The sequence below is a fragment of the Microtus oregoni genome, unplaced genomic scaffold (assembly GCF_018167655.1).
Source record: "Microtus oregoni isolate MIOR12 unplaced genomic scaffold, Mior012 000074F_003, whole genome shotgun sequence".
In the NCBI taxonomy this organism is placed as follows: Eukaryota; Metazoa; Chordata; class Mammalia; order Rodentia; family Cricetidae; genus Microtus; species Microtus oregoni.
Window position 1 is genome coordinate 1134642 of NW_024543990.1, and position 16711 is coordinate 1151352.

The window sequence follows — 16711 nt, forward strand, 5'->3', positions numbered from 1 at the left end:
AGCCCTTGCCAGAATTGTCTGTGAGGCTGGACCATCTCAGCCAGCAGCTTTGAAGCTGTTGTGGATGCAGAACCCTGAGGAAATTGCAACAGAGGCACTATCACCTGGGCCACCCATTGCACTAACACACAAACTTTCAAAGGTAACATACATATCTCGGTTAACACAAGTATGGACTATATATATATATATATATATATATATATATATATATATGTGTGTGTGTGTGTGTGTGTGTGTGTGTGTGTGTGTGTGTGTGTGTGTAATATATATACATACACACACACACACACACACACACATATATATTGTCCACAAGTCAGCCAAAGATGATTTTTTTTGTTTATGTCTGAGCAGGTAAATTATATGTAACCTGTCTTGTAGTTTCTCTAGGTTTATTTCTTTATGTCTATAGCCAGGATTTTCAGGGAGCCTTTCCTGATCAAACCTGATCTCTATCAACCTTGAAGGAATCCACAGTCTTTCATTTTCTGTGGAAACAAAAGCATAACCTCTCCCCAAAGCAATATATTTTCTGACTTCCATTTTAAAGTTAAAGCATTTCTATAGTATCTAGGCTGGTTTAATTCGGCACTCCCTCTTACAATCCCATGTCTCTCATCAGCTGTTATTCATCAGGAATCAAAATCCCAAAGTCAACAAGACACCATATAAGATTCTGACTTTGTACTTTCCAAGTTTATGTGGTTTATCCTTTTTTATATTATTTTATTTTGTCTTTAAGTACTTTATCTTATTATTTATAAACAAATTATGTTTTCTATGATTGTCTATACCCATTTCCTTTTCTTTTTAAGCCTACACACATTTTTTTGAAACACACTGTAAACTGTTTAGAGGGTTTTTTTCCCCACCTGGCTCTATCTTTACTGAGCACCTGCATTGTACTCTGACTGCATGAGACAAATCCTGAACTGTCATGCCAGCTGCCACACAGCTCAGATTAGCACATGGTACTGGCACATGGTACTGGTAACTGGTCCCAACATGCAGGCAGTGGTTGGTGACTGCAGCTCTGTATGTCAAGCCTACCCAAAAGAGAACTTGGTCACCAGGAAGCCTCATTTGGCTCTGTCTTCCAAACTTCTTTTTTTTTTTTACTTCTCTTAGGCCTTTTGTGAATATATGTGGCCAGATGTTGGGTACCATGTGTAATGAGTCCTGCCTGCCAGCTCCCAAATAACCACATGGAGACTTCCTATTAATTATGAAAGTTCGATCTTTGTTTAGTCTTGTTTCTAACTAGCTCATATAACTTAAGTTAACCCATTTCTATTAATCTATGGGCTGCCACGTGGCTCGTGGCTTTACCTCTTCTACATATCCTTCTTCCTCTACATTTGGCTGGTGGCTCTGCCTTTTTGTCTTTTTCTGAGACCTCTGTGTCTGCCTAGCCTCTTTTCCTATCTAACTATTGGCCATTCAGATCTTTATTAAACCAATCACAAGGCACTTCATCAAAGATACATCTTCATAGTGTACAAAAAGATTATTCCACAACAGTATTCTTTCCTCTTAGTCTTTCCCTGACTTGAAGGCATTTTAATTGTTATTGTTGTAACTTGGTTAGAGTATTTTGTTGAGTGTGAAACCTATGAGGGCTATCTCTCTAAGTGCAAGCTCATTGAATACAATGGCTTTGTATTATCAACTTGATTGTTCCTTATACCTAAAACTATGCTTGGTATGCATGTATACTTGCTCATTGCTTTTGTGGTACTAAACTACTACATAGTTTTTTCTACCCTGAAGAACCTTTGAGCCCTCACATATCTGTAAATATTTTTCTGCTATCCTTACATGTTAATGATGTCTTTGTTGATATAGAATTCTTGACTCATAGTCCCTTTTTCTCTTTAATTTGTAGATTTTATTCTAACATCTTCTGCCTTTCTCTATGTCACATGGTCAGTATAATACCAGGATTATTCTTTCCTCTTTGTTATTTATTTTTTTGTTGGCATCTTCTAAGGCCTTTAACAAGTAATAGAGTTTCTCCCTCATTATATCTAAGAGTAATGAGCTCTTTCAAACACTAAACTGAAATTTTCTTTTAAAAAATTATTTTTAATTTGTCTGTGTGTCTGCACACATCTGTGCATGCACATAAATATGGATACATATAAAGGCCAGAAGGAGGTATTGGATTCTCTTCCTCTGGAGTTCCAGGTGGTTTGAGATGCTCAATGTGGGTGCTAGATCCCCTGAAAAAGCGACAATCTTTCTCAACCACTGAGCCATCACTCTAGCTTCTAGCCATTGAGAAGTTCTTTTAGTATTATTTTAATTACTTATTCTCCATCTGTTCTCTTCCAATATGGAATGCCTATTATTAGTATATTAGTTTCTTGGGTTTTGAGCTCTTTCTCCCTCCCTCCCTCCCTCCCTCCCTCCCTCCCTCCCTCCCTTTTTTTCCTTTATTCTTATTTTTATTCATTCCTTTGTTCTTTTTGTTTCTTTTTATTCTTTTGAGGGGCCTTATGTTTCTTAGGCAGGCCTTGATCTCAGTATGTAGTCAAGGATGACCTTGAATTCCTGTTACCCTTGCCTCTTTCTCACACCCAAATGCTGAGATTCTAGGCACACATCACCATGCATGGCTTCTATTTATTCTTTATGAATTTCACCATTTTTGCTTTTTAAAAATCTATTTGCTCTTTCAATAATATTTTCCATTTCTTCTTTAGTTATTTCTAATCTATTAATTTTTTTTTGATTTTTCGAGACAGGGTTTCTCCGTAGCTTTTGTTTGGTTCCTGTCCTGGAACTAGCTCTTGTAGACCAGGCTGGCCTCGAGCTCACAGAGATCCACCTGCCTCTGCCTCCCGAGTGCTGGGATTAAAGGCGTGCGCCACCACCGCCCGGCATCTATTAATTTTTAAAACTTAAATATCTTATTTTAATCCCACAAATTTTAAGATTTACTTACATTGTGTGTGTGTGTGTGTGTGTGTGTGTGTGTGTGTGTGTGTGTGTTTATGTAGTTGAAATCAGGTGCCCTTGGAGGCCAGAGACATCAATCATATCTCCTTGCAGGTGGAGCTGTAAGTGAGCCACTGGATGTAGTGCTGGGAAAAGAATTTGAATCCTCTGCTAGAACAGTATTTCTTACTTTAATTTTTATTGAAGATATATTTTTTCATGCACTATATTCTGATCATAGTTTCCCCTCCTTCATTTGCCTGATACTCCCACCTCCTCATCCATCCAACTCTATGCCTTCTTTCTCTCTCTCCTTAGAAAACAAACAGGCAAAAAGAAAAAGGACTAGAATATGAAAAAAAGAAAAAGCATGAGAAGCACATACACAACACACATGCCAGTATATATATATATATATATGTATACACACATGCACACACACACACACACACACACACACACACACACACACACACACGTGCACAACATTGGAAACCATACTATGCAAAGGAAAAAAAAAGACAATAAGGTAAGGTAAAAGTTGCCCCCCCAAAGCATTATGAGACAAAAAAGATATCTACAAAACCACCATTGAGTTTACTTTGTGTTGGCCATCTACTGCTGGGCCCAGGGCCTATATTTAAGTGTGGTTTCTATACCCCATGAGACTTTATTCAAGAAAACTGGTTTTTCCTTTGTAAGAGGTTGCCAACTGGGGATAGCTTCTTGGTTAGGGATGGGAGCTCAGGACCTCTTCCCCATCCCGTTGCTAGAATGCTGTCTGTCTTGTACCTGTTCATGCTGCCACAGTCTCTGCGAGTTTATATGTACATTAGTCCTGTTATATCTAGAAGGCCTTGTTTCTCTTGGTGTCCTCCATCCTCTCTGACTCTTGGAATATTTTTGCTTCTTTTCTGCAAACTTCCTAAGGGAAGGGCTTTGATAAAGTCATCCCATTTAGCACAGCATATTTCAAGGTCTCACTCCGTATGTTGTCCAGTGTTGTGTTGGTCCTTGTATTAGGCAGTACTTGTTCTTAACTGTTGAGCCATCTCTACAGCCTTTCCCATGAATTTTGAGACCTTTTATGCTTCATACATGTCTTACAATTTTCTTCTGAAATAAAGTTGCTCTTTGTTTTGACTTTTGTTACTTGAAAGCAGTTCCCACTCTTTTCCTAGGAAGATCCAACATTCCCTAAAGCCCATGCAGGACTGTCCTCTTCCTGTGAGACAGTCATCCTTTGTCATGGGTTCCTTCTTTCCCTTCAGGCTTAGTCCTTCCATGTCCTTGCCCCAGCACTCTCTGCTGCTGTTCCCCCTAACCTCTTCCAGAGAAGGTACATCTCAGCAGAGTCTGTCAGTCCTCACAGCTCTTATTCTAACCAGCTGAAGGCTGGGGAAAGGACAAATATCAGAGGTACCGAATCCTTCTCTCTTTCTGTAAGTTTTGATGAGTATAGCTTATATTTTTGTAACAGTTTGCCCTATCTTAGCCCCATTAAGAAAATGTTCTCTACCCCTCACTCCCTCATCACCCTCCCAACCCACCCCTACCCCCCACCCCCGCCACCACCCATCAACACCTGAGGCAGGTGGGAAAGCTGGCCCTGAGGTCCTAAGAGCAGGAGAGCTGATTCCCCTCCACCCCTCTTACCAGCACACTCGGGAAAGTGGACCCTACATTTTGCCTGGGCAGCGCAATAAAGCCAACCCTGTTGGCAAAGGTATGGGCAAGCCAGCTCTAAAGTTGTGAGCATGGGAGAATCCCCATTACTCTCATTGCTTATCTGTCATGTGGTGGCATGAACTGTGTAGAGATGCCCCCACCCCCTTCCATCAACTCCTGAGGCAGGTGAAGAGCTGACCCTGAGGTCATAAGAGCAGGAGAACTGTCCCTGTCCCTCATCAGCTGCAGCACCTGGGAGAGTGGCCCGGATGCCTCACCTGGACCACACAGTAGAGCTGGCCCTGAAGGTGTAGGTGTGAGAGAACCAACCCTGAGGATGAGAACTGGCCACACCCCTTGCTCATCACTGCAGGGGGTGAAATAGCCAGAGCAATGTTGGAGAGCCCACCCTGGTGGGGAAGACAGGGTAGAGCTGGCAGGTTGACCAACCCTGTAACTGCCCAGGCCCAGAACCAAGGTAATATGTTGAGCAACCCCAACATCCACTCCATTTGTGATCTGCTGGGGTATGAGACTGAGGGGGTCAGTCCTGTGAACCTAGGGCTGCAGGATCTCCATGCCACAGACAAGCAATGGATGTCCAGGAAGAGTCCCAGTGAGGGCCCAATGTTGACGGTGTAGCAGAGACCAAGGGTCTTGAACCAGACCAGTGCTCTTTTGTGATGAATGCTTCCATGTAAAAATGTATGGATAAAGGGGTTTACTGCATGGCTCACTGTGTCACACTGCAGCTTCTATGACAAGATTTTCTTTTCCTCCTTTTATTTCTTTTTTCTCTTAAACTTTATTTTGTTTCATTCTGCAGGGCAGGGGTGGGGAGGGAGATGGGGGAACCAGGAGGCATGCATGATATGAGAGACAAGACACAAAGAATAAATAAAAAAGTTTAAAAAGGAAAATATTAAATACTGCACTCTTAAAATTAGAAATAGCATGGAGATCCTAATTAATGACTCTACTTGTGTTTGTGATTTGCATGGAATTATTTGTACATATAATGCTTAGTTCCTAAATATTATTGCATGGTAATTAAAGAGGGGTTTCATTTCCATTTTTCAGATGAAGGAAAGGTTAAATGGCTTTCTCAAAGATAACTGTGTTATACAGGAAACTGGACTGTGATAGTAATCATCTTATTACAATATGCCACTGCGTCCCTCCCCCACTTATCTCCAGAACACATTATACTGTGAAGATAATTCTTGGAATCCCCTAAGTCATGTATTATAATCTGTATTGTTTTCAATTACTTATTATAATGCGATGTATGATTTAAAATGCCCATAAATGGTAGAGCGTTAAAATAAAGTAATAAGGTTTTCTTACCTAGTTTGAAATCTAACAAAAGGAGAATTTGAAAATAGTTTGAAACATTAAAATAATTATAATATGTGTATTCTTTCCCAAAGATAACATTTCTGAGAAAAGTGTATATTTGATATGACTCTCCTCTTTCTAATACATTTCAAAACATTTGACTGTATCTTGCTGTGCAGTAGGAATGCACTTGGCTATTTCCTTATCAAGTATGGCACTGAGAAAATGTAACCATGTCGTATTATGTATGTTTTGTTTGAGAGTTGCAGTAAGCAGCTGAACAAGCTAGTAGCTATTTTAAAATTAGTGCTTGTCCTGCTCGCTCTCAGTTTCTTTTCATACCAATACTGTTTTTATAAGTACAATCTTAACAATAAAGAAATAAATAAAAATAGTATCTCATATTCAAGAGTGATACTCAAAGGGGCTGATATCTGATATGGCCTGGTCATAAATCAATCAATCAGAACACATACTGAGTAGCGGCACCAGGTATGGTTATATCTGCCCACTATTATTCAGTCCTGTCCCAGTCATAGCTAACAAAACAGTCCCGTTGCCTAAGTTCTTTTGTTTTGTTTTGGTTTGGTTTGGTTTGGTTTGGTTTTGGTTTGTGGGTTTTTTTTTTTTGTTGTTGTTGTTGTTTTTTGAGACAGGGTTTCTCTGTGTAACAGTTCTGACTGTCCTGGAACTCCTATTGTAGACCAGGTTGACCTCAAACTCACAGAAATCTGCTTGTTTCTGTCTCCTGATCAAAGGTGTACACCACCACTGCCCGGCTTGCCTGAGTTCTCACAGGTGATTTGGCAAGTGATATATTGTCATCTCCACTCTGCAAATTGAGATAATTACAACCCAGGGAAGTTAAATTAGGGCCCTTTGAATGAAAGTGCCCATACTGTTTGTTAACTTAGTGTTTTTCTCTGGGTAAAAGTTTCTCTCTTTTCAGAGAAAAAAGGGCAGGATAAGACTTTCTTGGTAGTTACAGTATGTGTTTTCTTTTTCATTGGATTTTTTTCATACGGTATACTCTTCTCACAGGTTCCCTTCCCCCACAAGGGTATCTCCTTTGGACTGGACAAATCCTAGCTCCTTTCAGAGAAAACTCATGCGATGGGTCGAATAAACAACCCCCACCCTCCCTGAAACCTTCCTGTTGCAAGCCTTCTCTTTGGTTCCAGGTCCCTTGTTGATATGTGCCCTGGATGAAGCTCTAACCAGTGAGCAGATTCTTCCCAGTGAAAGAAATGACTGGGCCTCTTTTCTGTTTCTGCAGGAACAAACACATAACCCTACTTTTAAAAGAACATCCTTTTAACTCCTTGTTTTCTCCCCCTCTCCTTCCCAGAATGGCCTGCCTTCAGAGAACAATCCGTATGTTTTCAATGGTGACTTTGTAGACCGAGGAAACAATTCCATGGAGATCCTCATGATCCTGCTCGTTAGTTTTCTCGTCTACCCCACTGACCTGCACCTGAATAGGGGGAACCATGAAGACTTCATGATGAACCTGAGGTAACACTGACTTTAGACTTCATCTTTTATTCTCCCTCTGGAACTGCTGCTCTCTTTAGTTTCCCAGATGATGTGTGTAAAGTTAGCTGTAGAGAAGGAGAGAGAAGATGAATCGCAAGGAGAGTCTCCAAGTTCTCGCCCTCGTTCACCAACCCCCATCTTTCAGCTAAGTGTCAGCTGCTTTGAAGCTCTCCTACCTCTTCTTCCAGTCATGTCTTTGCTTCCTCTTTACTATGTCCTTTTTTCTGTCTTACTTCCCCTTCATAGTCCAGACTGCACGCTGGGTGGGCATGCCAGGTCAGGTTTGTAGGTCTGGTAGGTTGTATGAGCAGACTTAGATGGAAGTTTCTCTTGCTTCTTTTGGCTTGCTTCAAATTCTGTCTCAGAAGCTAGCACAGTGTTTTACATTGCTGCATGAATTTTTTTTTTTTGGTGTCCTGGTAATTGCTTCTGGCATAGCTGCTCATAAACATTTTTGAGAACAGCTGTAACATAGCATTTGGACTATCTGACTCACTGGAGATTTGAGGGATAAAGACTGCTTAAATGGCTTGTGAATTCTGTCTGAAAGGCACAGTAGGTAATAAATGTTTCCTTCTTTCTTTTTCTTTCCTTTTTATGGCAAACAGAAATCAATTTGTTCTAGAACAACGGAGGCTAGGAAATGTCTCCCACTTTGGGTCCTAGGCTTTTGGGTGCTGGGATCAAAGCTCAGCAAATCCCCTTTGTCTTCTGGGTAGTTTCAACACCTGACTCAAGCAGAGTTTCAGCTCTAATTCTCGAGGTGCAGTTGGCAAATGCAGAATCTCTAAAGAACAAGAATCCAGAGGTGTTATAGGAAGCCTGTTCCTGGGTGTTCTAAGAAGGAAGGCCGAGCAAACATGGGGAGCAAGTCACTCAACAGGGATCTTCCATGTCCAGGTTTCTGCCTTGAGTTCCCTTCATGATGTATTGTGGCTGGGACATGTAAGCAAATAAACCCTTTCCTCTCCAAGTTGCCTTTGATCATGGTGTTTTAGCACAGCAATAGAGAACCAAATATGATTGGGCCTGGTAGGATTGGAGATGTAAAAGATGGTTGAGTGTTGTGAAGGTATATGAGCATGTATCTAAGGATAAGAGAATATCATTGAAGAATACTGCACCTGTTTTAAAAAGAAGGGTAATTTGGAGGAGGGCCAAGAATGGCTCCAGGGAGTTCAGTTGAAGAAATGGTAGCGTCCTATGTAGACTAGCATGATAGCAATGGCGATGGCCAAAATAGACCTAGACTTTAGGCAGTAGCAGTTAAGCACCCAAGAACTTGATAGGGAGGCCTTAACTGAGGAATTAATCAAGGATGAGCAAGATTGAGTTTAAGGGCATAAAAGCATCATTCTGAATGGGAATGGATTTAGTCTGAGGTAGATTTATTTGATGTATTGTTGAGTGTGGGTCCAGAGATAGAAACGAATTATAACCTGGAGTGTCACTCTATGTATTTATTAATACTAGATATCAATTGAAAGCCTAGCTAGCTAGGGGTGAGAGTACTAAGGAAGAAATTGAAGGCAATGGATAGCCTAGGACAGAATATGAAAAATTCTAACGATAAAGGTTATGTGGAAGAAGTTAACTTGTGAGGTCATTTCAGAACACCCTAAAAGTCTGTCTCAAAATGAAAGGGAGGAAGTTTTCTAGAAGCATGGTACAGACAATGATATTTAGTGTTTCAAAAAGGGCCAGAAAGTTAAGGATACTGTCTTAGTTACTTCTCTGTTGCTATGACTACAAACAATGACCAGGACAACTTATAAAGGAAGCTATTTCATCGGGGGCTTGTTTACAGTTTCAGAGGGTGAGTCCATGATCATTGTGGTGGGAAGCATGGTGGCAAGCTGGTAGGCATGGTGCTGGAGTTGAAGCTGAAAGCATACATAGCTTACATAGTATCCACAAGCAGCAGCAGAAAGAGAGAGAGGGAGAAGGAGAGATACAGACAGACAGACACAGACAATGACAGACACAGAAGAGAAATAGAAACAGAGACAGGCAGACACACAGAGAGTGAAAAACAGACAGACACAGACACAGAGAGATAGAAACAGAGACAGACACACACACACACACAGAGAGAGAAAGACAGATACATACATACATACACAGAGAGAGGAGATGAGGCCTGGCTTGATATACTTTCTCTAACAAGGCCACACCTCCTAATCCTTCCTAAACGGTCTACCAAGTGGGAACCAAACATTACATATATGAACCTATGGGGGCCATTCTCATTCAAGGCACCACAGATGGCAGGATGTATATTGGTCTAACAATGTGATGTCTTTGGTGAGTACGGGGAGGGATTTCCTCTTGAAAAACACGGTGTTATACTGGAAAATCCTGACATGATGTGGTTTGTAGGGAAATGAGTGGGGAGTGTGCTCTGTTCCTCCTTTACCTGTTGGCTATGGAGAGTACACATTATTATCTGGGTGTGGTGTTGCATGTCTTTAATCCCAGTATTAAAGAGGAAGGGCTACCTGAAAAGGATACGCAATACTATCCTAAAGCAAGAAAAAAAGAATTGAAAACTCTCCCTTAGCCAGGCATTAAAATTCCTGATATTTTCTATTAAAACCCTTAATACCATTCATTCCCATGATCCATGTCATAGCAATATTTTTTAAATGAAAGCTCTTCTCCATCCAGCTTTCTCTAAATGTCATTGCATGCCTCTCAAAATCCCTGTAGCCTTTACGTAGCTATGGTACGCATGTGTTAAGTTGTCTTGCATTGTTCTACAAGTATCTATTTTCTTTCCCCAGTTATACTCTAAGCTTCTTGAGAATAGAAGTTGTGCTATTGATTGCTTTTGTTCTTTCTCACAATGCTCCAGAGAGACTCTGCTAAGTACCACTGAAGTCTATAGTTTCTTGAGTTCCTACTATTTGGTAATAGTGAGACATCAATGGCTCTCTTTTTAGCAATAATTAATAGTTTAAAATATGTTTTTCAGGTATGGATTCACAAAAGAAATTTTACATAAGTACAAGGTAAGACTCATACTTGTTTTTCTGTGAAAAAAAAAAAGGAGCTAAAGAAAACCAGATTGTTGCTTTAAGAAAGGTGATGGGCTAATTAGTTAGAATCTGTGCCAATAAAATAATAACCACAGCAGGAACCCCTCACCGTGGTAGAATCTTAGATTTTCTTTTTCATTATGACTGTTGGATCAGTTTCAGCATAGCTATGAATATATTGCACTGCTTTAAAGGTACCCATCCTTGATATTTAATTCAGGCAGGCAGACAGAGAAATTACCAATATAGTGGAGGGGTTTTATACATGCAGGAGGCATAGCATCCCTCATTGGGGATACCACATAGGGAACTACCAGAGTCAGAGAGAGAGAGAGACAGAGACAGAGAGACAGAGAAAGACAGAGACAGAGACAGAGAGAGACAGAGAAAGACAGAGAGACAGAGAAAGACACACAGAGAGAGAGAGAGAGAGAGAGAGAGAGAGAGAGAGAGAGAGAGAGAGAGAGAGGCAGATGGAGCCAGAAGAAAATACAGACGAGAACATTTGTTAGGTTTCATGGGAGAGAGAGGGCAAAGCTCCTCAGTGTTGAAAGCTGAGTAGTTCGCACAACGGCAGCCAGCTGTGGGGCATGACGGTCGTTGTCGGTAGTTGTCTACTATCTTGCTCTGGGTTGATTGGTTAGCGCACCAGAGAAGGGGCCCTGAGTTAGAGTCCAGGAAAAGAATTCCTTAGTGTGGATTCTGAAATGGCTGGTTTGTACATGAGAACCATCATGTAGGATCTCTAGGGATTAGCTCTGACAGGGGCAGTTTCCTCCCCAAGGAAGACCCAAAAATGTCAAAGTATCAACAATACAGGATGGAAACGTCCCATGCTAAATACTCGCTAGCTGGTTCATAGCTCCCTGACTGTTTCCTTTGGTTGGTATGGAAAACTTGGTTTTTGTCTACATATTGAGACTATTCACTTAACTGGACGTATCAGGAAACTAAAAACTTACTCAGGCTCTTATTACAGCTACATGGAAGAAAAATCTTGCAAGTCCTGGAAGAAGTCTATACCTGGCTCCCAATTGGCACAATTATTGACGATGAAATCCTGGTCATACATGGTGGGATATCAGAGTCTACAGACTTGAATACACTCCGCCACATACCAAGAAATAAAGTAAGAAGTACTATTGCACGGATCCGACATTTATAATGGAATATGCTTCTTTTTATCCGTCATTTTAAAGAGTTCTGGGCTTTGGTGGTGTAGATGAGACAATTAGTAAAAGTCTGAAAAAAAAAGCTATGACGGCATGCATGACAACTAGGTGGTTTTTCTGTGTACCATGCATTTCCAACATGGAATCCTGTTGGAAACGCAAAGCCGGGATGCATTAGCACATCAGATAGCTTCTAAAGGTGAGGTTTCAGAAGTAGAGTTTACATGAATTCACTTACACTGTAATTCAGCACTGTTGTCTTGTGAGTAAGTATAAACTTCCTTGGCACTTCCTATTATCTTACTGTCACCGCTGTGACCACCATCCATTAACAGAGCTTCCTTGACTGAAACCCATAAAACAGCGACAGCTCCTTCCCTCTCCTTCTAGCCCCGCTGACCAATATTTCTTGTATGAGCTCTAGGTAACTCATATAAGGAGACTCATATAGAATTTATTTCTAAGTTACTATCCTGTCCCTTTATTTCAACTGAGCAGATTATTTTAACTCTAAATAATCACTCAGTACAACACAGTCAGGACAGGAGCCTGCACAGACCCTCTCAGGGAACTGGCTTTATGGTAGCTATAGGATTCCACACCTACTAAAGGGTTGTTGGGCTGTACCTTACACACGAGAGCTATTTTCCTCCTTTACCAAAGGCAAGCTGAAGCCCCAAGCCTAGAAGTAAACAAGGGGCCAGGTGGGCATGAAGACCAGCAGCAGCTATAGAACAGAGGGTGCTATATGGTCCAACTGGGAAACTTGAGCCACTGTCTTTACAGACCAATACTAACTAGCCAGTCATTCTGGGAAGGTGGGGTCTGAGACTGATAGAGACAGAAATGTGATCACAGTTGCACCTTGAGGTGTGGGAGCCTCCATACTTTTATACGCATGTGAATGATAATATTGCCATCTTCTCATTAACTTTCCACTTTAACCTCTAGGCTAGATAGCTCCTCTTTATGCACTCTCAAGACCTTTATGCATAGCTTTCGTAAGTTGCCAAATTTAAGTAGGGAATGGTAATGCTATTTTCTTACTATATTCTTATGCTTCTCTAATCCCTGCCAAAACCCCAGTACCTGAGATGTAATAAGTATGTCTTATTTGTTGAATACTTCTTTAGAAATGGAAGACCAAAGCAGGGCAAAATAAAAATGGATAGGAATTTTCTTAGAACTTCTTTCCCTGGTCTATGGTGATGCCCCGAGGAGGGCAGTCTTCACCACAAGCAAGGCCTCAAGATGTCAAAGTAAGATTCTATAAGACAAAGGCTCTGGTTTCGTAGTGTTCAAATTCCCAAGCAGGAGTATAGAGAAGGATGGTTCGTAGGACTCCCAGGAGAAAACGGTGCCTATGGTGGTGTAGAGAAAGCAGCCTGATACTAAAGAGCTTTGAAAACTACAGAGCTCCGTGTTCTAAAGTGGCCATGAGGCCATGCCTAACGAGCTTATCAGAAATAAATTATGTGGACGTAATCCTGGAAGGTCTTCCCGGAATATTCTGTTCTGCCTAAAACCTAAGACCATTTACTTGGGGAAGAAAATGTAGGCTATGAACTAGTGATTAGTAGCTGAGATTGAGTTTCTAAACCAATTTTATGAGGACACTATAGAATAAGACTTAGTTTTAGTCTTGAAAAATAAAAACAGAATTTCGTACCAGGGGTTATTGGAGAAGCGAAGTATCTGCCACAGAGATGTCCATCACTAAACTACAGCCACCAGTGTAACAGAAGTATTATTTAAAGTTTAATTAAAGGATTATTAAAAGCATCTGTGGGCCAGTGAAATGGAAACGGCTCTGCAGGTAAAGATGTTTGTCCCCAAGCCTAACAACCTGAGCTCAGTCCCTGGAATTTACTTGATAAAAGTTGTCTTCTGATCTCCATTATGTGCTGTGGAGTGTGGCACACACACACACACACACACGCACACACACACACACACACACACACGCACACACACACACACACACACACAAATAAATAAGTGTAAAACTTTTTAATTGCTTTGAATGAAAGTATAATGCTTAGAAGAGACAAGAACAAAATTCCAATCTCAGATTATATAAGGCAATCAAGTGGGCTTATCATGTTGTACTTTTAAACCATTTTCTTTTTTCTTTCTTTTTTTTTCTTTTTTGGTTTTCCAAGACAGGGTTTTTTTTCTGTGTAGCCTGAATTGTCCTGGAATTCACTTTGTAGACCAGGCTGACCTCAAACTCTCAAGAGATCTGCCTGCCTTTGCCTCCCAAGTGCTGTGATTAAAGGCGTGAGCCACCATTGCCCAGCTTTCCTTTGCAAAGAAACAGATTTACAACTAGGTTTAGACAACATGATCAGTTGCTGACAGGTCTGGCTAAGAACTATACTGAATTTAGGTTGAAGAACTTCCAGGTTTTCAACTTGTGTTCCCTGGGAGAACTCTCATGGACATGGATGTGGGTTTTTTTCCCCCTCGTTTATCTGGGAAAATACAGCAAGCAAATCAAATGCATACCCCCTTTTGAAAGATGTTTCTGAGCCAGGCGTGGTAGCACATGCCTTTAATTCCAGCACTCAGGAGGGAGAGGCAGGTGGATTTCTGTGAGTTTGAGACCAGCCTGGTCTGCAGAGTGAGTTCCAGGGCAGTCAGGGCTACACAATGAAACCTTGTCTCAAAAAACAAACAAACAAAATATCTGTTTCTGAACTCCTGAAAGCCCCAGGCGTAGAGAAAGGTGCAGAAGGAGGCCGGTCTCTCCTACATTTCGCATCTTCGATTTCCTTCGACGGTGCCATGCAATATGTCTAGGACCTACATGCGGGCCTCTTGGCTCTCTTAGAATTTCTGATGCGAAGCTTTCCCCATAAGGTAACATCTTTAGTTGCAAAATACAGAAACTATTTTAATAGGCCCACCTTAGAGACATTAGTAAATTAACAACGCGTATAAAGTGAGTGAGATTAAGGGGGGGGGGGGGGGCTGCATTTTTTCCGAGTTGACTGCACACAGTACAGACAGATTTCCAACCATAGCTGAAGTGCCCGCAAATGGCATTTAACTAAAGCATGATTCTATGTTTTACAGATGAGATCTGTGCTGATGCCACCGATGTCAATAAATCGAGAACATTCCGCCGACTTAAAAAGAAGTAAATCAGGTTTGAGCACTTGTGCTCCTGGGAAGGCTGAATCCTCTACGGACCTAACAAAACATGAATGGGAACAAGTAGGTAACCGAAACATTCACCAGAGTGGTAACAACAGCTTGTGATGATGTTGTCCCTTATGAAATGCAGGTTAAAGTGACTTCACCTCTGTAGGCACGATGGATCGATCATCTTCTCTGAATCCATCTCTATATTGTGCATCTAACCAAGTTTATTTCTAGACTCAAAAAAGAAATCTAGAACTCATGGAATTCATTCTGAGAGAGAAACTCATTTCTTAAAACAGCCCTTGTGGTTTTAAGTCCATTAAAAAAAGAATACTAGGTACTTCTTTGTTTGTTGGTAATGACAACACTCAAATAGTAAAGGCATTCACCTATGGTAACCTAAATAATTACCTAAGAAGCCATTGGACTAGCACTTATCCTGCCTCGATGGAGTTCCAGCAGTATGTAGTTTAAAATGATTTAATTTTTAAAGATTATAATAACATCATCTCCCCTTCCCTTTCTTCCCTCAAACTCCTCCCATGGAGCCATAGCTTTCATTTAAATTCATGGCCTCTTTTCCTTTAATTCAGTGGTTCTCAACCTTCCTAATACTGTAACCCTTTACTATAGTTCCTCATGGGTTGCTAATCCCCAACCATAAAATTATTTTCATTGCTACTTCCATAATTTGCTTTTACTTCATAAATTTTTGCGGTTGTTATGAACCATAATGTAAATATCTGTGCTTCCCAATGGTCTTAAGAGACCTCTGTGAAAGTGTTCTTCAACCCTCCAAAGGAGTCATGACCCCCAGGTTGAGAACCACTGCTTTAATTGTCGTTGCATATATCTATACTTATCTATCTATGACCTAAATAATGCATACATCCTGTTTAGTCCATGCAGTTCTTTGTATTTTTATATAGTGCTAGAGATTGAACACAAGCTTTGTGTAGGCTAGGAAAGCACTCTAATAATACACTATATATGCCAGGCTTTAGTTTTTTGGAGACAGGGACTTGATGCATAGCCGAGGTGGCCTGGAATTTGTAATCCTTCTGCCTCTGCCTCCCTAAAGCATGTGCCATCATGTTCCCCTCATATGTACATTTACTTTATGTAAATTTTGAGTATTCATAGTAGTGGTAAAAAGGAAGAAGAAAGATTTCCGTGAGAATTTACTTTCATATACTTTATAATGGACTGCTCATCCGTTATCATATACATGAAATATTTTCATATATATATATTCCTATATAGGGTTACGTACCTAAAATAATGTATGCTGTACTTCAAGGGTAAGTTAGCATGCTTTCCAGATGAAACTTTACCTTTAAAGTCTATATTCATGTAGGAATTGAAAGCTTAATCCTTTCCTAATAAAATATGGCCCCTTATCTTCCATGTTTCCTCCTTTATTATACTACAAGTCAAGTCACACTCATGAAATGTGAATTCATTCTACAGGAGCCAGATATGATTCCGTTTGAAATACAAGTGTTGTTTTTGTCATAAGAACCAGAACTTAAAGGTGTTACATTGTATTTATGTGTGTGTAGGGTACAATTGTGCCATTATTGGAATTCAGTGAGAAGGAAGGAAGCCCTTGGGGTGATTCTTCTTTGGGAGATTTTAATTCTCACCTCAACTAGTCATCAAATACTCACTGTCTGAGCTGAGCCTGGTATAGAGTGGCTCTGGTCTGAGCAGGTACTGATCCTTCTGCTCTTCTTTCTGCCCCTCTGTCTTCTCTCTCATGTATCTCCACGTCTCCCTTTATATCAAACCTACAAATGACTGCAGAGTCCAGTTTAGGGCAGCTGCAGTATCTGAACCTCTTCTCAAGACCTGCTTTAGACTTACTAG

General features: G+C 40.7%; 1 protein-coding gene across 1 annotated transcript in view; it reads left to right on the plus strand.

Moving 5' to 3' along the window:
* Ppef1 (protein phosphatase with EF-hand domain 1) overlaps nucleotides 1-16711 on the plus strand; it is a 115798-nt gene that overhangs the window by 82697 nt on the left and 16390 nt on the right. The window contains exons 7-10 of the mRNA XM_041642404.1: nucleotides 7298-7464; nucleotides 10460-10496; nucleotides 11503-11652; nucleotides 14774-14914. Coding sequence (XP_041498338.1) covers nucleotides 7298-7464; nucleotides 10460-10496; nucleotides 11503-11652; nucleotides 14774-14914 — 495 coding nt within the window. The remainder of the gene's footprint in view (nucleotides 1-7297; nucleotides 7465-10459; nucleotides 10497-11502; nucleotides 11653-14773; nucleotides 14915-16711) is intronic.